The sequence below is a fragment of the Lithobates pipiens genome, unplaced genomic scaffold, assembly GCF_037356315.1.
Source record: "Lithobates pipiens isolate NorthernLeopardFrog02 unplaced genomic scaffold, aLitPip1_a1.2 Scaffold_18, whole genome shotgun sequence".
In the NCBI taxonomy this organism is placed as follows: Eukaryota; Metazoa; Chordata; class Amphibia; order Anura; family Ranidae; genus Lithobates; species Lithobates pipiens.
In genome coordinates, this window is record NW_027507758.1 from 282,349,448 (window position 1) to 282,377,410 (window position 27,963).

A 27,963-nucleotide genomic window follows, 5' to 3' on the forward strand; every position below is an offset into this window, starting at 1 on the left:
CACATCATGGTAGATGCTTAAATCGTAGCTGGTGACCATAGTCTGACTATAATATATATATATATATATATATATATATATATATATATCCCACAGCTCCTCCCATATATACATATATGATCAAGCTAAAATGGAAACCTGGTGTGCAAGAGTGGACAACAGGAAAAAACAGGGACACAGTACCAAACTCTGGATGTATGGCATGATGGTTTGATCATATAATTGTTCAAATTCAAACATTATATACAACCTAAAAGCATGATAATACACTAAACAATGCATTTGAATATATCTGCAGAGCTTTGTGCAATCATATCACAGACAGCAAAAAAGTTTTTTCACCTTGGGTACAACTAGCCTGTTGGATTTCTTATGAGATTATAGCCGCTAGCAATAACCGCTGTGTATTCTCCCAGCCAGGAGGGCTCTCCTCGCTGGGATAACACAAGTGGGAGGGAATTCATGGTTGCAGGAAAGAAAATTGCTCCATCTATGCCCAGCTAAAGCATTAAAACTTTGGCACCCTCTTACCTCCAGCCAGTGACTGAACAATGAGAGAACAGTAGTAGATTCACAAGGTTATCTCTCACAGCTCAAGCAGGAAAATATATGTTAACACAACACAAAGCTAATTGACTCTCACTTTCATGTGCCTGGGGAGCCACACATGTCGTATAGTCACCAATACAAGTGAATGGCTGTGAGCAGTCTTTCTCAGGTAAAACTGCAGACTGCTTTAGTATCAGTATTTACCGGTGTATGGCATTTCTCTCCAAACATGTTTTTGTGGAGAACCACCGTAGGCACATGAATGGGTAAATGCAGATGCACACATATGTCCGTGATCACCTGCGCACATCTGTACATGATCATTTGCGTACATCTGTCCGTGTTTACACAAACTTATTATTATACACTTAACGGGATTTTTGTTGACCAAAAATATGTAGCAGAATACATTTTGGCTTAAATTTATGACAAAATTCGATTTTATTAGATTTCTTTTAAAATATAATATTTTCTTTGTTTTTTGTTTTTTCCCAAATTTCTGCTCTTTTTTCACTTATATTGCAAAAAATAAAAAACGGAGTCACGTTGTAAATACCACCAAAAGAAAGCTCTATTTGTGCAAACAAAATGATAAAAATTTCATTTGGGAACAGTGTAGCATGACCGTGCAATTCTTATTGAAAGTGCGAGAGCGCTGAAAGCTGAAAATTGGTCTGAGAAGGAAGGGGGCAAAAGTGCCTGGTATTGATGTGGTTATGTTTTTTTTTTTTTATTTTTTTTTTTTTTAAATACATAGATATTACAATTGGTTTATTTAATCAAGTTTTGTATTTTTTTTTTAAAGTACCCCATGAAACTAATGTTACCCTACAATTGCATTAATACAGGGATGATGGGGTTGTAAGGAAGAGGGTGGAAGGAACCATTTTATACAGATAAGAACATATCTTCAAAAAATAAGAAAAAACAATTACGTAATTATATGCATTTAGCATCAGATCTGTTACTATTTTACACACAATATGACTTTTTACGCCATCCCACACAATAACGTATATACAGTTTTTTTACATCCTACATGCATTTCTACTTGATAAGCAATATACCCTAGTTCCTGTATAATTTGCACATGGATACCAAAAATTGTCCATAACAAAACTGTGCCCACTCGCTAGTTACACTAGTCCTGTTAAATGTTGCATAGCGCTGCTAACATAATTATGCTCAAGCTGGAGAGATATATCTTTGTGTGTGGGAAGGAAAAGTGATGATTGATGTTACTATCCAACGAGCCTGAATAGACAATGTACTGAAAAAACAAAGACAATACAGAAAACACGAGTGCAAACTGTCACTAAGACTTTACATACTGAAAACTCCAGTATTATATGGTATATACTATTTTTCAAGGTCACAACTGAGACAACTTAAAATGTCTATCAAATACCTTACATGTTAGACTGTAGGGGGTATAGAAAGTTATTGAAAATCGTCACTGCTCAAGTTATAATACACCATGTGGGTGAAATATTTTGGTGCTTCCTGTACATTAAACCTTCTTAAATATTTTGATATCAGGCTTTTTACAGCGATGTACAACACAGTATGACTTCAGCCGTAGTTTCAAATCTGGGCACATCTAGGATACAGCAAGAACCAACTATCATTAGGGTAAAAAGCCTACTTCCTTTTGGGTGAACATTGGCTTAAAAGTGGACAAGTCTTTTCAAGGTGGGTATGGCACCAAAGATGAATCAACTGGGCATTTCTGTCTGCATCTGTGACTTTATCAATTTGTTTCGGGTCACATACATCATTTCAAGAAATAAACACACACAGCCATATATTGTACAGATTACGAACAGTCGCTTTAGAAAGGTAGGTGGAGAAAGGAGCGCAAGTTGAAATAGGAGTTAGAAGGCATTAAAAAAATAAACAAGTACGGTACATCGAGCTAATGTATTTCATGGGAACAAGAACTCTATCAGGGCTATTTCTGCATACTAATAGATGGAGGAGGTTCCCAATTGGGTTTGGTAATAGCAAAGAATCATCGTCAGGTTGGCTTTGGTTGCTGAGGCAGCATGCCCCCATCTTTTAGCATGCAGCAACAGCTCTGGAAAAGGGGAGTGCTTGTTCCCTCAAAACACATTGGCTCAATGTACTTGTTTCTATTGTCAATAAATGCCTTCTAACTCACCTTTCAGCTTGCATATTATTGGACACCGGGCGCTCCTTTCTCCATCTACCCAAGTCTACATGTGGAAACAACCTTAAGGCCATACTAAAAAGGCAGCAGCCTAAGCCCCACTGGAAGAGACTTCTTCCAGATTACCTACACCCACCACAACCAGTGAGTGATCGAGTAAGTCCAGGGCAGATTCCAGCCCCAAGAGTCACTTTGTAATTCTTTGACTCAATTAAAAAAGTGATAATTATGCGATTTAATGCATTTGTATGTTCTGATCTTGTGAATAGATCCCAAAGTTATTTTATTTACAGCATGACGTCCACTTGCGCTAATTAGATATTCTGATATTTACTTCAAAAAGGCACATAAACATTGGTATGAGCCCACGTTCCTACTAAGGGCTGGTTTGAAATCGTGCGAGTTCAGCTGCACTCGCACGATTTGAAACCGGCATTTCAGTCTGATTTTGAGGGCAATTTGACAGACATCTGTGCTGGGTCCTTTTTTGCATAGCAACTGCCTTAGAGAAGATTTCTCTTAGCTCTTGCCCACTTCTGAAGGGTAAAATCTATAAAAGCTTTTCAAATTTCTAGCCCCAGCACTGGGGATGTCTGCTAAGCCCTCCACCTCTTTTTCAATAGGCAAATGTTCGCCAGTGCGAAGATTCATGTTTATGGCACAATCATTTCTTAGATTATTCAGTGACTAGGATCTTGCATGGTCCAACAGCCAAATGTTTAATGCCCACAGGTACTCTATTTCCTCTTAGTCACAATGGTAACATCTGGTTTAATCTGGTGGCACACAATAGAAATACTGTGCAGGTCTCTTGAAAACTGTTGGTACCATATTTTCAAATAAAACACAACAAATGATACAAGCTAGTTAAAAGTGTGACTATATTACATCATTAAAACAGTTGATAACATTGACCACAGATCAACAAGATGGATATTTTATCAATGTGTGCCATATACCACATTCTTGTGGCTGGAGCCCTACACATACAAGAACCCCAGCAAATCCTTTCTGGATTAGAATATAAAAAGGAAAAGAAGCAGAGCAGCACATGAATACCACTCCCCCACAGATGTTACTGCCTCTCCGGGACACACCATTTACTCCCAATTTAATTATCTCCACTATGGTTTGACAGGAGCTATTGCTGCAGGCCAAACTGCCTGGCCTTTCTGTGTGATCGAGTCCCGCACTAGCACAGCTGTGTTCATGTGCTCAGCATAGGACTGAATGCAGAAAGGAGTTTATATATTTTCCAATTCACTATTTTATACACAATATAATAATTATATAATTCCCATCTATGCTAACCCTATGGATGCTCACAAATTGACATCTCAATAGCCTAAGTTCACACATATGTGGGGCAGGAAATGCAGCAATCCCTGCGTGTTTCTCACACTGCGTTTGTGATCTGATGTAGGTGTCAATACAAAGTTAAAACCCCAAATGCATCCCAAAATCAGTGCAGGTTGCCTGTACCAGATGGCATGGTACAAAGATGACCATGCAATCCAGTTATGGCCTGGCTCCAAAAAAGGTGCCTGCGCCTCTTTGGTGCGATTTGAGCCCATTCAAAATGAATAGGCTCAAATCAAACTATACTGAATCACATGTGACTTGCACAGAAATGTAGTGTGGTTCCTGTGTGATTCACATGGGGGTATTATGAGAACTTAAGAGGGGTTCAAGAGTCACTTAGGAACACACAAGCTTACTTCCGTTTGGGTGGAAGATATAACAGACACAAGTCGATAAGTGGCTCTTCATAAGTACACGTTTAGATTTTGGATGGAAATCACCTGCACTGTATGTACATTTCAGGATGTAGGAAATAAACAGGCTTCCGAGTTTTCTTCTCTAGCAATAAATTGATACATTGGACAACTCCAACAGCTAAACAGACTTTCCAGGCTCACACACAATGCATTTCCATAGATTTTCATCAGCAATCAAAGTACATGCTTACCAGAATAAATCCTGCTTTTTAAAAGGATAATTTAACTTAAAAAAATAATAAATGTACTTTTTTTGTAGGTAAAAGAAAATGTGCATTTTTCTTTTTGGAGCCTGTAAAGCATTGCACCAGTGATCAGCAGTTCGCTGGTGCCATGCAGGTCTCCTGCAGATCCTTCTGTATATCTGTGTGCCCATATTTCCCGTACAGGCAAGCAGATATACTGACAGGAAGAATCAGTGAACTACCATGGCGCTCCACAGCACCGTGATGGTTCTTTGAGAACTACAAGCCGACAGCCTCAAAGGATGCCAGGGCTTGTAGTTCATTCACACACAGAGCTGTGGGAATAAACTATGCGGCCATGCGAGTGGAGCCCTGCATGGGCATGCTGATTTCAAAGAGTGACAGCTAGTATCTGGGAACTTCTTCCCGTACTGCAGTCACAAGGACTCAACTAGGGTTCTGTGGAACCCCAGGGTACCTCCAATGGTTGCTGTGGCTGATTGATCCTCTCTTACTGGTGACGAAACATACTTCCAACACCACTTTGCAAAACCAGCAGTATCACACCAATTAACTTTCTAGCTATCTGCAAGGGTGGCATTTTGACTAACACTGTAGGGGTTTTATTCATCCTACTAACAATGTAAGGTGCATTTTCTCATTGCCCCAAGATTAACAGGTTTCAGTAAGGGTTCCTAGACACATGAAAATGATTTTAGGGTGTTCTAGTGTATAAAAAAAGTTGAAAAAAAAAAAAAAAAAAAAAAAAAAAAAAAGGCAGATTTAGAGCTTTTTTTAACCCATGTTACCACTGTAAGGTGAATTTCAAAATAAAATTAGATAGAAAGTTTTCATCAAGCAACTGGCTTTTTAACCTGAAAAGATAGAAGTCAAATGTGGGCCCTGCAGGTGTATCTCTATTCAGTATAAAAGACTGGTATGGAAATTCCCCTCTATTACTAAGCCAGGAAACCTTTGCTGAACTAAAACGGGACGTTTGGGACTTCCACTCTTTGTGAGATCACCAAGCTTAAGTGTTTGTGTCACCTGTAAGGAACAGATATCAGGATGCTGGGAGGTTGTTGGATTACATTAGTCTACTAATTCCAGAAACAGATGGGAAATAGAGCCACAGGAAGTGGAGTGCAAGGGATGATCAAACTGCATTTAATGGGTCCCCAATATTCAGCCACATGATTTTATTGATTAGGTTTAAACTTGTGGAGATCCAGATGTTACTGCGTTTTGGGTATTGTACACACAGGCTTCATATTGTAAGACTGCAGTTCCATTGTCACGCTCCTAACGAGAGCGTTGATTGTCTGTAAGGCTTTATACGTGTTCAGTAAATTTCAGCACTACATGAAACTCATAAAAAAAACTGTCTGCTGAAGCCTGCTAGCAGCACGTGTAAAGAACCAACCAGCAGCATTCAAAATTATGACCAGTTTTTAACATTCCCAAATTTAACCTGAAGGGTGCTTTAAAGTATTTCCACATTTGCAGCCAAATTGGGATAACACATACTTTGAATTTGTTACTTGTCCCTATTCATATAGTATAGCTTAAAAAATATTTAACCATTGCAGCGTACCTTTTTCTGCATGTAATCCGTTGTTTAATTCGGTAATGTAGTAAAGCATGCTGGTTATACTCACCATGGAACCTAAGGGGTTAATCCCCTGCATTGCGTAAAAAGACTTTTTGGTCCTGTCTTCTCTGATCATCCCCTTTTTCCACAGTCCCCAAACCATCTCCTGACAGAACAGGGTCTTGGGGACAAGCTGCACATGCTCAGTTTGGTGTGTATTGCTAGAGAGATTTTTTTCTCCAGACAGAGGGTCAGGGGTACTGCAGCCTTATAGGACAGTCAGAGGAGAATGAAAACTCCTGCTATAAGACATAATGAGACACTGATAGAAGTCACAAGGCTGCTCTAACTGCTGATTAGAAAAGGTATTTAGCAGTTTATATATTTACTAAAACGATTGCCTTTCCACGTTCTGTGGGAGACCAGATATAATGCATGCAGGGTCCTGGATTTAGGAACACTTTAAGGCCGGTACACACAGGCCGAATATCAGCCCGTTCAACAGAAATTGGCCAACATTCAGCCCGTGTGTACAGCAGCCTGTCCGGAGGAAGCTTGTCCAATGACTAGCTTTAATCTAAGGGCATACAGGAAAACCACCATCCGATCAGCGCCTGCAGCCAATGGCTGTGAGTGCTGACCAGTGTGTTCTGGTGGGGGTGCAGTTCCCGGCATAACACAATAGCACAGGGGGGGGGGGGGTGAGATCCCTGTAATAACATTGCTTGTATTAGTACAGTGATCTGTCAGGTTTTTTTTCCATTCAACCCACTGGACTAAACTCCCTTGTCAGCCAGGCATTATTTGATCACACATCACCAAAGTACAACGTAAAACATTTATTTCTCTACTCTCTATTATGGAGTTGGTGCACAACGTTGGCAATGGTGCAAAGCTTAATATGACAGCTTTTTTCTTTAACCAAAAAGATCAGACATTTTGGTAAGACCTTTCAGGGGGTTTACTCCCTTCTTTTGGGTCAGAGCACTGATTGGCCACAAAAAAGGGTGTATGCCCCAAAAGTGTGTCCTGAAAAATGAACTCAACCTTCACTAGCCTGCAAATTAAGTTTAAAGTTATCTAAAACTTGAAGCACATCATTGTTTCAGGTCAAGGGATCTGCATTATAATGTGATTTATAAGACCCTTCCCTTGTCCCCAGAAAACACACTTTTAAAACATGGGATCTAACGCTAAGAGTAAAGCCAATGATAAGGCAAATGAACACCAACAAATAACTACAACACACCAACACTATTACAACATATACCATGAGGTAGCATGGGGTGACAGCTTGGTACCTCACAGGTTACCATCCAGAAGTACTATGGGTTGATTTACTGAAATTGGAGAGTGTAAAATCTGGGGCAGCTGTGCATGGTAGCCAATCAGCTTCTAACTTCAGCTTGTTCAATTAAGCTTTGATAAAAATCTGGAAGCCGATTGGTTTCTATGCAGAGCTACACCAGATTTTGCACCCTTCTGTTTCAGTAAACCAACCCCAAAGCTACATAAGATATTAGTTCACAGGCATAAAGGACTAACAGTTGGGCTGCCATTAATCTATATGCTGAAATGCATACAAGTGAACATTTGACCCTCTCTTTCTGCTAAACATTAACATGCATTTTTAAAAGCACTGCTCCAAGAAACCAAAAATCTCTCCAATAATGATCAATTGCGTCATCACTAGGAATTTACATAAGACATAAGGCCATCTATAAACAGCAGGGCATGTTGTGTTTTATTTCACCCAGATCAGCATACTAAAGTGCCATTCAAAGTCTACGAAATGCTGAACTCAGCTTTGACTCATCCAGCTGGTGCGTCTCCAAGTCTGTTTTCATGGAAAGCAGCAAAGTTTTCTGAGGAAATGACGAGCTGCAGGTGTTAACAACAACCTGTTGGCCACGTACACAATGTAAGAATATTTGTTCACAGAAAAACATTGAGCTATGATCATTTATAGTATTGGGTAGATCCCATAGTATGAATGTGAGTTAGGGATCTTGAGGTGTAGGGACTGATCTGAATGTACAATGTATATGTAAAGCACTGTGTAAATTAACGGCGCTATACAAGTACCTGAAATAAAAAATAAATAAAACACACACAAAGAACAATGTGACATCTCTCTAAAAACTGATCAGAGTAGAAATGTTTTATGGTACAGACGCTATATTGGTGATGCCGCTAAAGCTTTCTATAGTCCATTAAATGACGTGAGAGGATCAGGCAGCATCATGCTTTCATAGACATGGGAAGACCTTTGTTGAGCACACTTAAAAATCTGAGCATATTTGGCAGTACCCAAGTGAAAAAATGGCTATTCACGCTCTTCGCAAGTCAGATCTTTCACTAAAGCCCTCCAATGTCATAAATGTAAATAATTTGGGGCCTTATGCGAATGCCACAAAATATGTCAGCGATATGCAAAATATTTGCATACATTTTTAAGATGACATCCAAGACAAAAGTATTCCCCTTATGCGCTCAACGTTATGTAGGAGTATGAATTAGGCTTCTTAGAGAGCGTATGTCAGTGAAGATAGCTTGGTCCGGAGTCTTGACAATGATCCAATTTTATCTGTGTAGAACAGAGACCCTGTGACATTATTCTCTGTGTCCAGGCCTAAAGTGGCCTTCAAGAAGAATGCTTCTCAGTCTGTGGGGCCTGCTCAAAGTTTGCAGCAGGACCGCTGTGCTCACACAATCAGCTGTAATTAAAAATTCTTTCCTTGGCTACTTTGCTGTCCTGACAGTTTGGTATAATATGCCAGTACTATAAAAGGGTTTAGATCCTTGTAAAATGTAATTATACAAACAATAAAATATAGAACTCATAAGTGCTTAGAAAGTGTGTACTTATGTCATCATTATAAGCCAAATGTTCTAACATTTAAAATGGCAATGCAACCTACACTAATGTTTTGGTCATAATTTTCCAACTTAAACCCTACACTTTGCCAACAGATCACGCTTCCAGGATTGTGTTAATCTTGCAAAAGCCATCTCTTGCACGCAGGGTGTTTGCCCAGCTCTCCTAACCACCTTTCCCCCTGCCTGCAGCATTTTGGCAAAAAAATGCATGAGATGTATAAATGCGTCAAACGCTTAGGTGTGAATTAATTTCATTGGCCAGAATAATAATTTATTCTACTTGAGACCTAGCAATAACGTGCGGTTTTTGGTAAGGTTTTAAACACGCACCAAATATGCATTAAAAATGCAGCACTTTTAACTGACCCACAACTGGCTGACGTGAAGAGTTCCATAGGATTTAATGGTCATTCATTTTTGCATTACAAAAAGCAGATGAAAAAAAAAACAAAAAAAAAGTTTTTATACTTTTTGCTATAATAAATATATATATATATACACATACATACACATATATATATATATATATATACACACATACATATACACATACACACACTTGTTTACCCCAGTTTAGGCCGATACGTATTCTACATATTTTTTGTATAAAAATTGCAATAAGCGTATATTGATTGGTTTGCGCAATAGTCTTCTTTTTTTTTTTAACACTAGTAATGGTGGTGATCAGCAATTTTTATCAGGACCTCGACATTATGGAGGACACGGACAATTTTGACACATTTCTGGGACCACTGGCATTAATACAGCGATCAGTGCGATTAAAAATGCATTGATTACTGTAAAAATGGCACTGCCAGTGAAGGGGTTAATGTGTGTCCTAGCTTGTGTTCCAACTGAAGGGGGATGGGACTGTGCCATGAAACAGATCGTCTGTTAATACTCTGTATGAAAGATGATCTGCCAGCTCTCCACTCAGAGAACCGCAAACTGTGTGTTTACACATACAGTTCTGGGTTCTCCGTGTGCCCTGAGGGATCACAGGAGCCAGGTGGTGATGGAGACCACCGGGCACTCGCATTGGCGTGGGGGCGTGCGCCCCCTAGTGGTCACAGGGCGAAGTGACATTACACAACGTTGTTTCGCCCAGCCATGCCATTCTGCCGCAGTACAACTGTGGCGGCTGGTCAGCATGTGGTTAATGGGCATGTAATTGAAGCACATGTCATCTGGTAGCTTGGCACGTTTCGTGGCTTTAAGTCACTCTTTAGGAGCAGACATGTGATGTATCTGCAATGGGAAAGTAAATTAACTAAACTAGCTTATATCAATACAGGGGAGGATAGATGGAAAGCACCCCCCGCCTCTTTTTTTAAACAAGACCACTTACAGGTGTATGTGCACTAACTGGCACAATGTCAGGGACGTGTGTCACCCACACACAACAGCCTGCGTGTCCAGGAGCAGAGGCTGTTGAGCTGGAAAAATGGCAAAAAAATGCTACTAAACACTAACTTTTACATTATAGGGAGTGTTTTTACTGAAAAAATACCAAAAAAATGCCCATAAACGTTATTCAAAAAACACAGCTAACAGCGCTTTTTTAACACAGTTTTTTGCTGCCATTTTTTAAATGTCCTGTGTGCATGAGGCCTAATTTAACAAGTTGAAGTTAGAAGCTGAATGGCTGCCTTGCAGAGCTGCACCAGATTTTGCACTCTCCTGTTTTAGTAAATCAATCCCAATATGTCAAACAAATGACTTTCCCATAAAATACAAGTTTTCACTTTTTTTTTTTTTTATTCTCTTTGTGCAGCTACTAATGATGCATAATTGTCATCTAAATTGCCCTCAACCAGCTTCCTGATAGTGACAACCATGGACCATACCTGCACAACCTGTGTCAGCATGGCTACTTTAGTCTCTACCAGGGTGTTTGTGACAGGGCGAGAAGACAGGAGCACAACTAGCACACAAGGAAGGTGCGTTCAGAGCGTTGTCACCTTATAACAGGAAGTGCCTAAATAGGAACCTACAAAACTGGATCATTGGGTAGTTAAACAAAACAAAAAACAAAAAAAACTCATTCATTCAATTACATAAAATTTCAAGATTTTATTGAATGAGTTTAGATCTACTTTAAGCTCTCTGCAAAGCACAACAGATCATTCAAACAACTGTAAAATCCTAATACAACGTATGGAGCAAAAAAGCTACCCGTCACAAATCCTTGATGAAAATAACTAAAAAAGGAGTTGTTTGGCTATAAAAGAGAAGCCCTTGAAGCGATTTAATATGCTTTGTAGTATGGAGTGGTAGAACAAAAGAGAAAAGCAGGAAATCCTATGGACACTGTTAGCAGACAGCGTGCTGTAACCACGCTGAGTGGGATGTTATCTCTCAGACAGTAATCAGTGAAAACAAAGCATTCCCCTGACAATTTGTGCTGAAACAGTGCAAACAGATAAAATAAAGTCTGTGTGCAGAATTCTCCACTTCATATGCATAGTCAACAGTCATGACAAAAGAAGAGATTTCCAATCAGCAGATGCTCAATTTCTTATTAAATAATTTTATTGGCCATTAACGCCAAACAATTGATAATTTATTTAAATGAGAAAAGACTGATAAGATCCACCATTAATAAATTGGATTATAGTAAGTAACCATATGCACAGTTTAATTGCAATGTATAGCTTCACTCTCATTATCTGCCCAAGTGCAGGCTATACCAAAGGCTGGTCATATTTGCTCCGATAGAAGGAAAGGTGGCCATAGACATTATGATAGTCTCCTGACCTGGGATAAGGTGGCAGTCCATTGTCTATGGGTCAATAGTGATGGGGCAGTTTAGAAAACCCATGCCCGATTGCTATTTTTTATCAGTGGTGGCATTATCTGTATGATTCAACTCTATGCGTACGTGACTAGGAAACACTGACCCAGAGCACATCATGGAGATGTTGAATTCTTAATACAGGTCAAAACATTTGCCAGTGTCTATGCCCAGCTTAATGTAAACCTGTCATGAAAGAAATAAGGCGGCTACTTGGTTGACCACCTGAAAATGCTAGTTGCCTAGTGGTCATGTAAACCTGCTGGCCTAAATACTTTGAGCCACTGACCTGTGACAAGTATGCAGATTGTTGAGAAAAGTTAGTCTGGCCATAGACAGTGTGAATTTCTTCTCTGCAACCACGGGTTGCAAGAGAGAAATATGCACAGACAGTGTTAGCAGGGAAATCCATCCTGCTGCGCAATTGTCTTCCCCCGGTGGGGGCAGCCTGTGATTATCGCTAGTGGCTATAGCAGCAGAAAACGGCAGGCTGGTTGTACCCAAGTTGAACGATTGATCAATTTGGCACATTCAGCCTGCACATTAACGGTTGGAACATCAGCTGGTTTCTGCTGAACTGGCCGAGATTTGAACCGTGTATGGCTGGCCTTAAGCTCATCACACATATTGAAACCTGACTGTACAATCTTCTTTAGATCTACCAACAACTACACAATGCCTTCCTGACTGAATTCAAATTGCAAGATGGGGACCTACCTAAGCTAACCAAAGTATTGTGTTGTGCATAGGGCAGCCTACTCATTGCCACCCAAAATAAACACCTGCTCCTTTTTTTGGTTGACAAGCTTGATGCGATCTTTAAAAGGCAAGTTTTGCTGCGATTCTGCCCAGAGCACCAATCTCGGCAAAATGACCACATTTGGGTTACCATTTAGAATGAATGGCACCTAAACACATGCCTTGTGTTTCGCGATTAACGTGCATTTTGAATTATGGGCAGAATCGCAGCAAAATCTTAATGTATGGCCTAACCTAGGAGATTGCACAGAGCGTGGACAGTAAATGTGTACGGCAAGTTTTTGAAGCATCAACATATTTTTTTTTAACAGTTCAGGCAGCTAGCATTTCCAGATGGAGAGGTCAGCAATACCAGCCTGAATGTTTCTCTCTTGATAAGTTTTCTAATTAGGTAATCTGTACTGAGAAAATATGGCGGCTTCCATTATTAAGATGCTAGATAACTGGCTGCTATGTTGATTAAGGCCCCTTTCACACTTGTGCTACTTGTCCTGCGCCTTGGGATTGCAAAGTTGCATTACAAGTTGTACCCCATGAGTTCCAATTAGGGATGCACCGAATGGGTTTTTTGGTGCCAAAACCGATACCGAAAATGAAAAATGCACTAGGCCGAAAACCGAAACAGCACCGATACCGAAAATTACTGTTTTTAAAATATATTTTTATACAGGAGGTGGTCAGAGACTGGCGACATGGTACAGGAGGTGGTCAGAGACTGGCGACATGGTACAGGAGGTGGTCAGAGACTGGCGACATGGTACAGGAGGTGGTCAGAGACTGGCGACATAATAAAAGAGATAAGTGCCGCCAGCTATGCCCCCCTCTGATGCCGCCAGCTATGCCCCCCACTGATGCCGCCAGCGATGCCCCCCACTGATGCAGCCAGCGATGCCCCCCACTGATGCAGCCAGCGATGCCCCCCACTGATGCAGCCAGCGATGCCCCCCACTGATGCAGCCAGCGATGCCCCCCACTGATGCAGCCAGCGATGCCCCCCACTGATGCAGCCAGCGATGCCCCCCACTGATGCAGCCAGCGATGCCCCCCACTGATGCAGCCAGCGATGCCCCCCACTGATGCAGCCAGCGATGCCCCCCACTGATGCAGCCAGCGATGCCCCCCACTGATGCAGCCAGCGATGCCCCCCACTGATGCAGCCAGCGATGCCCCCCACTGATGCAGCCAGCGATGCCCCCCACTGATGCAGCCAGCGATGCCCCCCACTGATGCAGCCAGCGATGCCCCCCACTGATGCAGCCAGCGATGCCCCCCACTGATGCAGCCAGCGATGCCCCTCTGCAGTGAAGAGAGTCATCTGGTTGAATAGAGCGCCGGGAACATCACAGCTTTAATTTCAATAGCTGTGTGTTCCCCGTCGCGCGCCGTCACACACAGCCCCTCCCCCTTGTCCAGGCACTTTGATAGACAGATCACCCGTCCAATCTAGACAGGTGATCTGTAATATCAAAGTTCCCCGGACAAGGGGGAGGGGCTGTGTGTGACGGCGCGCGACACGGAACACACAGCTATTGAAATGAAAGCTGTGATGTTCCCGGCGCTCTATTCAACCAGACGACTCTCTTCACTGCAGAGGGGCATCGCTGGCTGCATCAGTCCTGCGCTATTCACCCCCATCATGGGCGGCACCAGGGGCGGGGCGGGGGCGGAGTTCCACCCCAGGCCCCGCCCCATTTTTGGCTCAATTATTGGCCGTTTTTTTTCTTTCGCCAAATTGCTGAAAAGGGCATTTTCGGCCGATATGTTTCGGCGGCCGAAATTTCGGTGCATCCCTAGTTCCAATGACTACCAGTCATATCCGTGTGACTTCAAAGTAGTCCCTGCTCTACTTTGGTCTGACTTTGATGCGACTTGAGGTCCATAGACATCAAGATTACACAGCAATTGCTTCAAGTCACGCCAGTCACATGACCTTTAGGTCGTACAAGTGTGAAAGGGGCCTTAAAAGCTTTAATACACTCTGTGCCGCCAACCCAGAACATGTGCAAGTCAACAGTTCCGAATTTCCTCTGACTTCATTAGTTGCATGCTTGTTTTTGGTCAGTGGCTGAGCCCTGAAACAGTCAAGCAACTAGCATTTTTGAATATGGTCAGCAATAGCACCTTCTGTTTTTCTCTTAAAACAGGTTTTCCTTTAAACTATATGACCAATCTTTTTAATTGAATGGGCTGTCTCCTAATATGTGAGAATCATTTTACAAGTAATGGGAGATTGTTCCCTTTTTCTAAATAAAACAGAACATTGCTTTAATGGAGTGTGTACTGCACCCATCCACCAGCTGAAGTGTAGAGAAGATCATGCAGTTCCAGTGCGCTTCCCATTCAAGGTCAGTCCACTTTTCCTTTTTTTTTTTTTTTTTATAAATTTCTTTTTATTAATTTCAGTAGAAAATATACAATACAAATGTACAAAACAAAAACTAAACTGCCAGTACGCGACTGAACTGGTCTCGCAGGACCAACAACTAAGTATGGCAAAAAAGATAAATGAAACCGTAGAACAGCCATAACAGGCCAATTAAAGTGCTCTAGGCACAACAGCATCAAAGGGGCAGCCAACATTTAATACCTGTTCATGGCCACCCTAAAGTAATCTATTTACATAAAAGAGTGCAGTTGCAATTTCAGTAAAATTCTGAGATAAAGTATAGTCAAAGCAATCATAAAATTTGAATCTGTAAACTACGCTGAACACTTGAGAATGAAGTAGCCAAATTATTTGCTGCTACAACATACTGACAAAATAATCTTACCACATATGTCCAGTATAGGAGTAACAATGTGACAGAGGCAGTAACTGGTTATTAGACAGGTGTATACAGGCAGTAATACACGAGACACAGCATAATGAATGCTAATCAGATGAGGTGGAGGATGTTCTGCTAAATTTCCCACGTACAGATAACAATAGGACTGATTAAGCTCTAGACACATGGGCTATGGAAAGGGAGATGGGGAGGTTATGAGAAATCACTATGCAATACTGTTTATTTTATGCTACAAAATATCATCTCCTCCTCAATGCACTCACTATTTCAGCCTTGGTTCCTAAAAATCATACGTTGTCTGTTGCTTCATAAACGCTACACCAAGTGCACAACGACATGACCTGTGCTTAGTAACACTCCTTTATAGCTAATATACAAAAATTAATAAGTCAGGATCATCATGGTGGTCAGGCAACACATTTTCTCTTGACAAAGTTTAATGTAACAGAGATCACAGTAATGTCCTGTACACACGGTCAGACATTCTGACCACAAAATCCATTGGATTTTTTCAGACGGATTTTGTCTGAAACTTGTGTTGCATACACACGGTCGGACAAAGTTGTCAGAAAATCCAATCGTTCGGAACGTGGTGACGTTCGTTGCATACGACAGGACTACATAGAGGCTAGTAACCGATAGCTTTGGTCTCCTAATTTGATCTGAGCATGCGTGGCACTTTGTCCATCGGAACTCTCTACAAACGATCGGAAAAAGTCAGATCGGATTTATTTTTTTGTAAAATTTTAGATCCTGCGCTCAAATCTTTTCCGTCGGAATTTCCGACCGTGTGTACAGGGCATAACACATATGAAGTGCCACACCTGTGGCGTGAAAGGATGGGGCAGCTCATGGTTGAGGCATAGAGCCAACTGATATATAGTCTTTAAGATACTTCACTTGCTTACAGTGCCTTGAAAAAAAGTATTCACACCCCTTAAAATTTTCCACATTTTGTCATGTTACAACCAAAAAACGGAAATGTATTTTATTGGGATTTTATGTGATAGACCAACACAAAGTGGCACATAATTGTGAAGTGGAAGGAAAATGATAAATGGTTTTCAATTTCTTTTACAAATAAATATCTGAAAAGTGTGGTGTGCATTTGTATTTAGCCCCCCTCAGTCAATACTTTGTAGAATCACCTTTCGCTGCAATTACAGCTACAAGTCTTTTGGGGATGTCTCTACCAACTTTGCATATCTAGAGAGTGACATTTTTTGCAAAATAGCTCAAAATCTGTCAGATTGAATGGAGAGCATCTGTGAACAGCAATGTTCAAGTCTTGCCACAGATTCTCGATTGGATTTAGATCTGGACTTTGACTGGGCCATTCTAACACATGAATACGCTTTGATGTAAACCACAGTGTGCATTTTTCACATATTCGCAGGTCGAAAAAAATTTTTTTTTTAAATGAATCTGCAGCAGAATAAAAATAAAAAACCTGTATCCTCTGCCCGCACCTAAAAGCTGTAACCTCATGCACGGGGACTAAACAAACACACCTCTCTTCTTCCCCACCCCCACACAGTGTCCCTATCAGACCCCCACAGCATGTGTGTCCTCATCACAGGCCTCTCACATATTTATGTCCAAATCAGAGCCCCATTGCATATTTGTGTCCCTATCAGAGATATTGTAAGCATAATTACAGCCATAAAGGACACTGATGCTAACAGAGGGGCGGGAGCCAGGAGGTGCAGCAGTCCTAGCAATCAACAACTAGTTCGGCAGGCATCGCCGGGCAGCAGGACCTGCACTTCATACTGTCAGGGGCGAGTATGCAGAGCAGTTCCTGCTACCCGACATAGCTTGAGCAGGAACCGACCATGCAGTCTGATGACTCAAGCTGCAGGCAGGAAAGAATTTCCCAGCGGGCCAAATTTTGGAGACCCCTGAGCTAAACTATTTAATTGTAGCTCTGGCTGTATGTTTAGGGTCGTTGTCCTGCTGGAAGGTGAACCTCTACCTCTCCAATCTTTTACAGAGTCTAACAGGTTTTCTTCCACGATTGCCCTGTATTTGGCTCCATCCATCAACTCCGACCAGCTTTCCTATCCCTGCTGAAGAAAAGCATTCCCACAACACGATGCTGTCACCACTATGTTTCATGGTGTGTTCAGGGTGATGTGCAGTGTTAGTTTTCCACCACATGCAAAAAAAGTTCAATTTTGGTCTCATCTGATCAGAGCATGCTCCTCTCGCCTGACCTGTCAGTTTAGGTGGACGTCAATATCTTGGTAGGTTTGCAGTTGTGCCATACTCTTTCCATTTTCAGATGATGTAATGAACAGTGCTACTTGAGATGTTTAAAGCTTGGGATATTTTTTTTATAATCTAACCCCCGATTTAAACTTCTTCACAACTTTATCCTATACTATAGGGGAGAGAACAGTTAATCATTTTCCTTCAACTTCACAATTATTTGCCACTTTGTGTTGGTCTATCACATAAAATACCAATAAAACACATTTATGTTTTTTGGTCGTAACATGACAGAATGTGGCAAATTTTCAAAGGGTGTGAATACTTTTTCAAGGCACTGTATATCTCAGGTTGACCCAACCTTGTATAATTAGAAGTAGAGGAGAACCCACATCTTCCCCACTACCTCAGGTTTAGCTTATTCTGCCCAGAGCCAGGAAAGAAGACACCAAATATAACACAGGAGTAGTAGTGGAATAAGTGACTGTCATCGTTCCTTGAGGGGGGCACAAAATGGTATGCAACCATAACACTGGTACTCAGTAGTACCAGAAAAACTTGTAAATTGAGCTGCAATCTTGTAGCAAATGGTGTCATATTCTGGGGGAGATTTTCTAAAACTGATGCACACAAAATCTGGTGAAGCTGTGCAATAGTAGCCAACTTCTAAATTCAGTTTGTTCAATTAAGCTCTTACAAAAAAAAAAAAAAATGGGAGCTGATTAGTTACTATCCAGAGCTGCACCAGATTCTGTGTGCATTGGTATTAGTAAATCTCCCCCTCTGTCTCTTTTCACAGTTTTTTAGTACAGGAAGAATTGATAGATCTACCCCATTAAGTAACTATGCTGGCTCTTCAGTAGACAACAACTGAGCAGGTCTGAACCAAGAAAGTCTTCTCCAACTTACATGATTATCTTACTTTTCAGCATGTTAATGAGGAAAAATGCAATGATTCAGGGTCTCTGAAAAGCTTGTTCATTGTAGAGAAAGGTGGTAAAGCTATTAATTGGTTAAAATTTGTAATTTCTGCAGCTCCAGTTTTGAATTAGGCTGGAATTTCCCACATCCAATTCGCTTTACAGGAGATTATGACATCAATGGATCGGTTCACACATCTCCGGGACAGCCGCAGAGCACATTGCACGGGGGACCTGCGCATCTTTTGCTCCGTTTCAGGTCTGAATTCAGGCAAAAATTCTGGCCTAAATTGTCCCTTAAAAAACGGAGAACAGGGACACACCTGACCCCTGTTGTGAGCCGCATTTGTATTGGGTGTGAACTCAGCCTAAATCCTAGCCTTGCACCAAATTGGAAGGTCAACGTATTCACTCCAATGTAAAAATGCCAAAGTACAGCTTTAAAGATAGCACACATCTAGGAGAAAAGAAAATCATAAAATATACTTTCTTTGGAGGACTTTCTTGCTTCTCATGCCACTGAGATCCTGTAGCCCAGGGATCCTCAAACTACGGCCCTCCAGCTGTTGCAAAACTACACATCCCATGAGGCATTGTGCAGCTCTGACATTCACAGACATGACTAGGCATGATGGGAATTGTAGTTCAAACTGCGGCCCTCCAGTTGTTCAGGAACTACAATTCCCATCATGCCTAGTCATGTCTGTGAATGTCAGAGCTGCACAATGCCTCATGGGATGTGTAGTTTTGCAACAGCTGGAGGGCCGCAGTTTGAAGACCCATGCTGTAGCCACTTTCTACCTACAACGCCTCCAGCGATAGCTACATGACATCTCCTGATACTAACAGTATAAAGGTCTGTACACGCGAAAAGAATAATCGGACAAATAAACCGCCATTCGAACGATCATCTAATAATCAAATTTGTTAGTACACAGCTTTAGAAAGCTGATCACGAACGACAGATACAAAAATATTCTAAAGGACAGCTACAAAATTAAGATAACAGAATGAACAATCTTCATGTAATTTCTATAGTATTTGTATGATAAAAATTGTGTGACCAAGACCATGCATGCTCGGAAACGAAAAAATACAATACATCACTTCTGAAGTTATATTCGGTCTTACAAGAATTTTCGTAACCTAATTTTTCATATGAGACTAGCATGCAAAAAAAAAAAAAAATAAGACAATCATTTGTCCGACAGTCTCATCGCGTATGCTAGGCTTAATCGGTTGAATTGGCCCAATACCGGGACAGCACAGAAAGATGCCTACCTTTTGATCCCCTTTCTTACTAACAATCCCCCCCCCCCACTCTCTAACAATATTAACTCTGGAGACTTTCCCTTAGTCACTCATCCACCACCTTCTGAACGCCTGGTTCAATTTGTCTCTAAATCCTCACTCACCATGTCCTCTTCCCGTGATACCTTTTGAAAAACTAGCCTTTTCGCCTGCAGTTGGAAAACATACCTTCCATTCATGGGATTGCTAAACCCATGAAACCCTAAAACCACAGACTATCACAAATACTTGTCAATGACTCCTACCACCCCTTTCCTTCCTAAAAATAAATTCAAATGACTCTGTTCTCTCTCCAGGCTTGATTACAGACAGATTCAGCGTTTCCTGGCCTCATACCCTAACTATTCAACAACTAAACAAGACCTCTCCCCTCTAAAGAGCTACTCACACAGGAAGCTATAACATTTCCTGGGAACGGGAGCTAAACATTTCACCTATGCCAAAAGAATGGGAAGCAGCATACACTCTACAACAAACTCTGTTGTCTGCTACATCAAGGAGAGAAAAAAAAAAAAAACACGTTCTTGCACTGGTATAAATGCCCAGTGAACATACCCACTATAATTCTTCTCTATCAGACATATATATGGCACTGTCAAAAACCTAAAGGAACAATGACCCACATATTGTAGAAATGTGGGACAAAGGATTGTTGGACACAATTTTACACATATACCAACAAGTCACAGTTATAGCCTTTATCCAGGTGCCACTTTCTTGCAGCTGCCAGATCAGTGATCACTGGCATTCCCAATCCTCAGGTTCTAAAATTGCTGAATGGATCACGGAACCAGACCATATAAAGCAAAAAAAGCAATTGTTGATGAAAGACAATAATGGTACGGAATTGTTCACCCACACCTGGGCGCCACATATAGCATTTAAGCAAATCCCCACCAACTCTTAACCTCCCTTTTGGAGCCATGGCAGGGATAGACCTCCTCCTCCTCCCTCCCTATGCTCTCTCACCCCCACCTAACCCAATTCTACCCCGACTTCTTCTCTGTACCTTCGTACCCCAACCCCTGCAACCTAGCAAATTCCTTCAATCCACCACTTTTGCCTCCATCTAAGGCTATTTTTTTCACAGCCCTATAACAAGTGCAACAAGTTATCCCAAGAAAACCTCTATACTATCGCCAATCTGCAACTTTGCTTTTTTAACATCTCCTCCCTTGGTGACCCCCAGGTATTTTTATATTACCACAAACTGAGAACGTCAGGGTTTAAGCCAATAGTTTTGGATTTTTACACACAAACCTATGTTTCTAGATCTTCCTAACAAAAAAAAAAAACAAACAAAAAAAACAAACAAAAAAAAACCACCACACACACACACACACACACACACACACACACGGGCAATAACACAATTCTATTTTATCTTAAAACTGGCAAGTCATGTTGGCCACGTAATGTGGGTATGGCTATACAATGACTGCATATATAAATGCATGCAGTCCTCATGCATCCTTGTCTATTGTTATGATCTCCCAGCTTCAATAAGGCATTTAAAACCAGCCAGCCAATGGCCCATGTTGTCTGATGTCCTACATGACTTGTTCTTGTATGCTTCCAGTGGTACTCTACCTATTCCACTTTATCACTCCCCCTTTCCAAAAGCCAAGCCATAAAGTAGTTTTACAAATGTTTCTATCCTAAATATATACAGTACAGGGTTACCAAATTTGAATTACTCTTAACATTTACCAATTTAGAGGGAATCAACATCTGGCTCCCACACTCAGTAGGCCAGTCATTGTTTTATGCTTTTTCCTCCAAACTTACACGATACCGTTTAGAAATATTTTCTCACGCTAATTATGTATTTCATAATGGATTTTCCCGTGATCTGGAGGAACGTGTCATTAAAGTTAGACACACAACCTGTCTGGAAAGCTAGTCAGACAACAGCTAATAAGCTTGTAATCTACAACTATGACAGAGCAGTTACTAATTCATCAATGAAACCTATAGAAGTGTACCTGGATGAACAATACTTTGACACAGACAACACCATCACCTGACGAATATCCTAGGGTATACGTCACATCTCTGAAACCCAGAAAGAAACAAATGAATACCTGTCGAGACAAATGTGGGGCTGCCACTGCATTCCTTCTGAAAATGCTAATATACTGGCTATCCTCAATACATTTGAGTAAACAAGCCTGGAATAAACCCTCAAAAGAAAGTCAGAATTTGTTACATATTTTTTTGTTACACATTAAGCTGGCCACATACAGCAAAGTTTTTTTTTTTTTCCATTCAGTCGACGGGCTGAAGAAAAATAAACGGAACTGATTCCCACATTAACGTATTCAAGGTAGATGTGGCAATCCTCCCCACTGTGTCATTGTATTCAGACAGCGGAGGGGTCAGCTGGATTCCTCCACTGTCAAAATACACTGATCAGTGCTGCATCCTACTGCCTGCAGTGCTGATCAAACTAAAGTTTTCCAGCAAGCCCATTCATGAACAATTGATCAGTAGATCAAATGCTTTCCAACAAGACCAGCCATAGATGATCAAAATTCGTCCGATCCCTGCTGAATCAGCTTAATTTTGGTCCAATCTTTGGTCAGGTTAAGAGCTCTGAAACCAAAGTAGTGGCAAATCATGCACAATATTTTCCAATTCTATTTTGATTCATAAGGTCTTACGTTTGTCTTGGGACATCATCCAGTAAAAACGATGGCCTAACACTTCAATATTATCCAATTAATGTGCAACTTGATCAAAATGATTAAATGAGCACACAATAGAATAGACATAACTTACTTTCTGATCGATTTAGGCCTGATCAAGCTAATTCGATCAGTCAGGGCATACATTTTTCAATTGTGTTGCAGTGAATACCAGCACTAAAATGTAATTGTATTTTGGTTGATCAGTGCCTGCATGTTGAAAAGAGAGATGGTAACAATAACTTATGATCGTAATTTACAATCAGATCTTTCAACTATTGATTGAAATCCACATCCGAGTTTGTGGCATATCAATCGAGCAATCAACATTCCTATCAAGAGAGATCAATTGGAAAATAAATTGACCATGTGCCAGAGCATGTAATGCCATCATAGAACTAGAGCTTCAGGGGGTTTCAGTAGTTCAATCATAGCCCAGAGTAGATATGATGGAACATTTGGCTTCTGATGGGGGAAACCAGGGGTCCCCCACCCCTGGGCTGAGGACACCCAAGCCGATAACTGCCTTTGCCTGCTGAAGGTAGGACTGTGCAGGGAAGGCAGAGATTGAAAGGGGGCACTGTGATGTAAGAAAGGAAGGGGGGGGGGGGGCATGACTGCAAGTTGCACTGTAATGTAAAGAGTCACTGTGATATAAACGGGATTGCACTGTATAGGGACACTGTAATCATTACAGGGCACTCCCCTTTACATAATGTAACGGGGAGTGCCCTGTAAAGGGGACCACGATATAAAGGAGCACTGTGATGTGAAGGGGAACTGGGGACACTGATATAAAAGGGGGGACTATGCTGTAAAGTGGGGTTGTGATGTGAAGGGGGGGCTAAGGATTGACTCAGTGAACACAGACCCCCTTCCCCAGTCCCTGGTGCCAAAAAGGTTGGGGACTGCTGGTGTAAACTACAAAAGCAGCAATATATTTTGTTCTTTGCTCCAATTGCATGCAAGTGATTGCTACTGCATGCTACTTGTGTAGCTTACACCACAGGGAGCCATTTGTTCAAGCTGTGAAGTCATCTATTGCTACCCCCCTAATAATTTAGTAACATTACTAAACCACTTTAAAATTGCCCTTGAAATTCTAACCTTAGTAAATGGCCTTTAGATCACATTTGACTATAGACTGCTGTGATCAATCCCACAAACCTCCTCCCATCTGATTCTTCTCGAGATGGTTGTGGGGATTGTGCACAAACAGCAATTGCAGGACAAGTCAATGGCAAGTTGGTTTGTGTGACTGATTGCAGCAATCTGTTACTAGTCTGGTCTGTGTAGTTAAGGCCACAGTGACAGCTAAAGATAATCCAAAAGATATGACGTACATACATGCCTTTACTCAGCAATCGTGTGAGAGGTACAAACATTCACAAAAGGTATCCGAAGACTGCAGCACTGCAATACTAATAAAAGGAGTGGGAAGTTTTCATCTAATGCCTTTATTCATAGTAGAGATAACCTGGCATCACAGTTTACAGCTATGGGGTGTTCAGCTGGCCATACTTTGGTAGATTTTTGTTCACACAGAAAAACATCAGTACATACCATACTGCCATCACAGATTTGATGAATGAATTCAAAATCTAGTTTGCTTTTGGAATACATATGGAATTCCCTGAGGAAAACCACATCCACTGTAAAGCCCCATACACACCATCAGACTGTCTGCTGATTTTTTCCTTCAGATTTACCAAAACTATATAATATGAGGTCAAACCTTAGGAGTTTCAATTTGTATACAATCAGGCAGGCCCTTGCACTACATGGTTTTGGTAAACCTGAAGACAAAAAAATAAAAATAAAAAGACAATCAGCAGAAAATCTGAAAAAAAAAAAAAAAAAAAAAAGTGTGTATGGGGCTTTAGAATTTCATTTGATGAACATTTTCCATCCTGATCCTTCAATGTTTATGTTACTGCAGTTGAAAACAATTATCCATTGACCTCATTTCCTATTAGAAAAATCAAACAAACTTTCCAAAAAAAAATGAAAAAAAAAAAAAAAAAATCCTAACTTTTTTACTGACAAAATTATACCCCTGTATGGTAAAAAAAAAAAAAAAAATAAAAAAAATAAAAAAAACACCACACAAGAAAAACAAACAAACATTCTTCCATAGATCGCTCACATAAAGCCATGAAAAAAGGTCCAAAATTTTTTGAAGCGGAAACCAAAAGAAAAATGATCCTGAAGCTAGTTTATATATGTATGATCATCATCATCATCATCATCATATCTACAATATGCAGTCCCTGTCCAGTGAGATTTTGTCCATCATTTAGGTGTATTGTTCCCGGTCCTATGGTGACACCACTTAGCATTGCAGCCTGTTCATGTATAGTCAGCACTTGCACTTTTAACTATTGGATGAGTACCTAAACACACTGCACTCCTTACAATGTGATTGTATAGTTTACTTGATCCATGTCAAATGCTACAAAACCAGAGCACAATACAACACTAAACCAAATCAGATATCATATTAAAAGCATTCATCTTAAAAAAATTAATAAAAAATGTGTTAACTCCTTTAGTATTGTACAATATAATGAATGAACAGGAGGCAAGGTTCTCTATAAAAGCTGATTGCTTTCTATAAATATATATGCAAGATCTGTGACATGATCTGTAGTGAAAGAACATTTTACTATATTAAACTCACCTATTCGAGTCAATTTTGTTTTATACACAAAGCACTATAATGTGTCTTAGTAACAATCATTTTGGTTTTTATAGTACCTGCACCTTATGAATTGTTCTGCAATTTATTGGCTTTTTCCAAAAAACAAAAAAAAACAAATAATATTTAAAACACAACATTTCTGCCTACAATAGAGGATTTCACAACATAACTTTGAGGTCTTCTAATGTAAACAATTTCTTTAAAATCCATTAAAAAATAAATTTGGTAGATACTCGATAGTGACTTGCATGCTGCCCATAATACAAACATGCAAAAGCTGGGGGAGAAGCCACACTTCAATATGTATATGTTACTGACAGTCAAGTGTAAAGACCTCTAGTTAGAGGTCTATTCATCAATGTTTTCATTCATTTTCTCCATGAGATTCTATATGGGTAAAAGGGGTAATAGTTGGGTGAATCGTGGATAAAGCTTGGGTAAAAGTCAGGTAAGGCTCCATTCGCACTTTTGCGACTTTGGACGTGGAAGCTGCACCCCATGTTTTTCAATGACAACCGTTCAAATATGTGTGACTTAAAGTCATAGCAAGTTTAAAAAGGATTCTGCACTATTTTGGCCTTACTTTCAAGCAACCTGAGTGCTATAAACTGCAAAGTAAACCATCTAAAGTTGCATTAAAGTCACACCTGAATGTTATACATGCGACAGTTGTGTAACAGATGTCCATTGTCATTGGCCAAAGTCACATCAAAGTCTCACCCATCCAAAGTTGCACTTGAAATCGCACTACTTTGGAGTCATACAATCTAAAGGCAGGGCAAAAGTCAGGTGAATCTTGGATGAAGGTTGCATAAAAGATGGGTAAATCCTGGCTAAAGCTTTAAAAAAAAAAAAAAAAAGTTGGGTAAATCTTGGGTATAGGTTGCATAAAGGTTGGTTAAATCTTGGGTATAGGTTGCATAAAGGTTGGTTAAATCTTGGGTATAGGTTGGTTAAATCTTGGGTATAGGTTGCATAAAGGTTGGTTAAATCTTGGGTATAGGTTGCATAAAGGTTGGTTAAATCTTGGGTATAGGTTGCATAAAAGTTGGTTAAATCTTGGGTACAGGTTGCATAAAAGTTGGTTAAATCTTGGGTACAGGTTGCATAAAAGTTGGTTAAATCTTGGGTACAGGTTGCATAAAAGTTGGTTAAATCTTGGATGCAGCTTGAATAAAAGTTGGGAAAAATCTTGGAGTATAAATTGGGTGAAGGTTGCTTAAAAGTTAGGTAATCTTGGGTGAAGATAAGGGAACCTTGAGGCTGGCCATACATTATATAATTTTCCTTCAGATTTACCAAACACCATACAGTATAATAAGAGGTCAAACCTAAAAACAACACTTTCAATTTGTATCCAATCAGATGGGCCCTTGCACTGCATAGTTGAAGGAAAAGCTATAGGAAATTGTACAGAAAATTGTAAAATATATGGCCAGCTTTATTAGTGATGGTGCCCACTGAGAAATAAATGTGTAGAGAGGGCACCTACACATAATCATATAAATCTTGGGTAAACGTTGCATTAAAGTTGAGTGCCCATTGGGTGAATCCTGGGTAAACACATAGATAACCTGCCCCCCTATTAGCCTGTAGTGCCCCATAGCTGGCTGGGAGTATAGGGTGCCCACTTACCGAGAGTCTCAGCCCGTAGTTGTAGCGGTGCGGTGAGTGCAGTGAGCAGTGCGGTAAGTAGTAGTGTGATCCCAGCCATGTCTCTGAGAAGTGGCCACTCTCCGGGAAAGTTGTGAGCGGGCTGTCACTAGACGTAGGATATCCTCTCCAGACAGGGAGCCCCCGACTCTCCATACAGAGACACGATGAATAGGAGCCGAGCTGGATAAGAGAGGCGCACATAGACATAGAACAGTCCTCCTCCGGTGTGGACGATCCTCTCCTACCCCGGCTCACTCACACACACTCCACTACTCCTCCTGATCCCGGGGAGGGGACGAGGGAAGCTTCATCACTGGCCGCAGCAGCGACTCCTGCTGGTGACTCAGGAGAATAGTCAGGCAGGGAATTCAGGTAAGAGAACGCGCTGATATGGGGAATGGGAGTGAAAAAGGCAACAGAGATCCTATGTGTGTGTGTCTTCTAATTATAGCAGTGGTCGAATGGTGCTCAAAACTTTTGGAAGGGGGTGGGGGGGGGGGGGGGGGCGCACAAGCAAACAGAAAAATTCTGAAAAAAAGCCCCCACCAATTGCAGCCACTGTGCCATCAAACACCGCCACTGTGCCATCTAACGCAGCCACTGTGCCATCAAGCGTAGCCACTGTGCCATCAAATGCTGCCACTGTGCCATCAAATGCTGCCACTGTGCCCATCAAACGCAGCCACTGTGCCCATCAAACGCATCCACTGTGCCCATCAAACGCAGCCAATGTGCCCATCAAGCTAGGGTTGCCACCTTTTCTTCAAGTCAAACCCGAACACTTTTGCGGCGCACAGCAATTTTTTTTATAGTATAAACTATATATATATTTTGCTATTAAATAACATTTCTAATCATATGAAGTTAAGAACAAGAGCCCCCCTTTACATCAGAGTCCACAGAGTTCCCCTTTTACATCTGAACACGCAGAGTTCCCTTTCACTGTAAGAGGGGACTCTGCAGACTCTGATGTAAGGGAGAACTC

General features: G+C 40.9%; 1 protein-coding gene across 1 annotated transcript in view; it reads right to left on the reverse strand.

Annotated features, from left to right (window-relative positions):
* Positions 1 to 27,259, reverse strand: part of DCBLD1 (discoidin, CUB and LCCL domain containing 1) — an 88,855-nt gene extending 61,596 nt beyond the window's left edge. Inside the window, exon 1 of the mRNA XM_077487053.1 lies at positions 26,958 to 27,259. Coding sequence (XP_077343179.1) covers positions 26,958 to 27,036 — 79 coding nt within the window. The 5' untranslated portion in view covers positions 27,037 to 27,259. The remainder of the gene's footprint in view (positions 1 to 26,957) is intronic.
* Between the last annotated feature and the right edge of the window lie 704 nt (positions 27,260 to 27,963).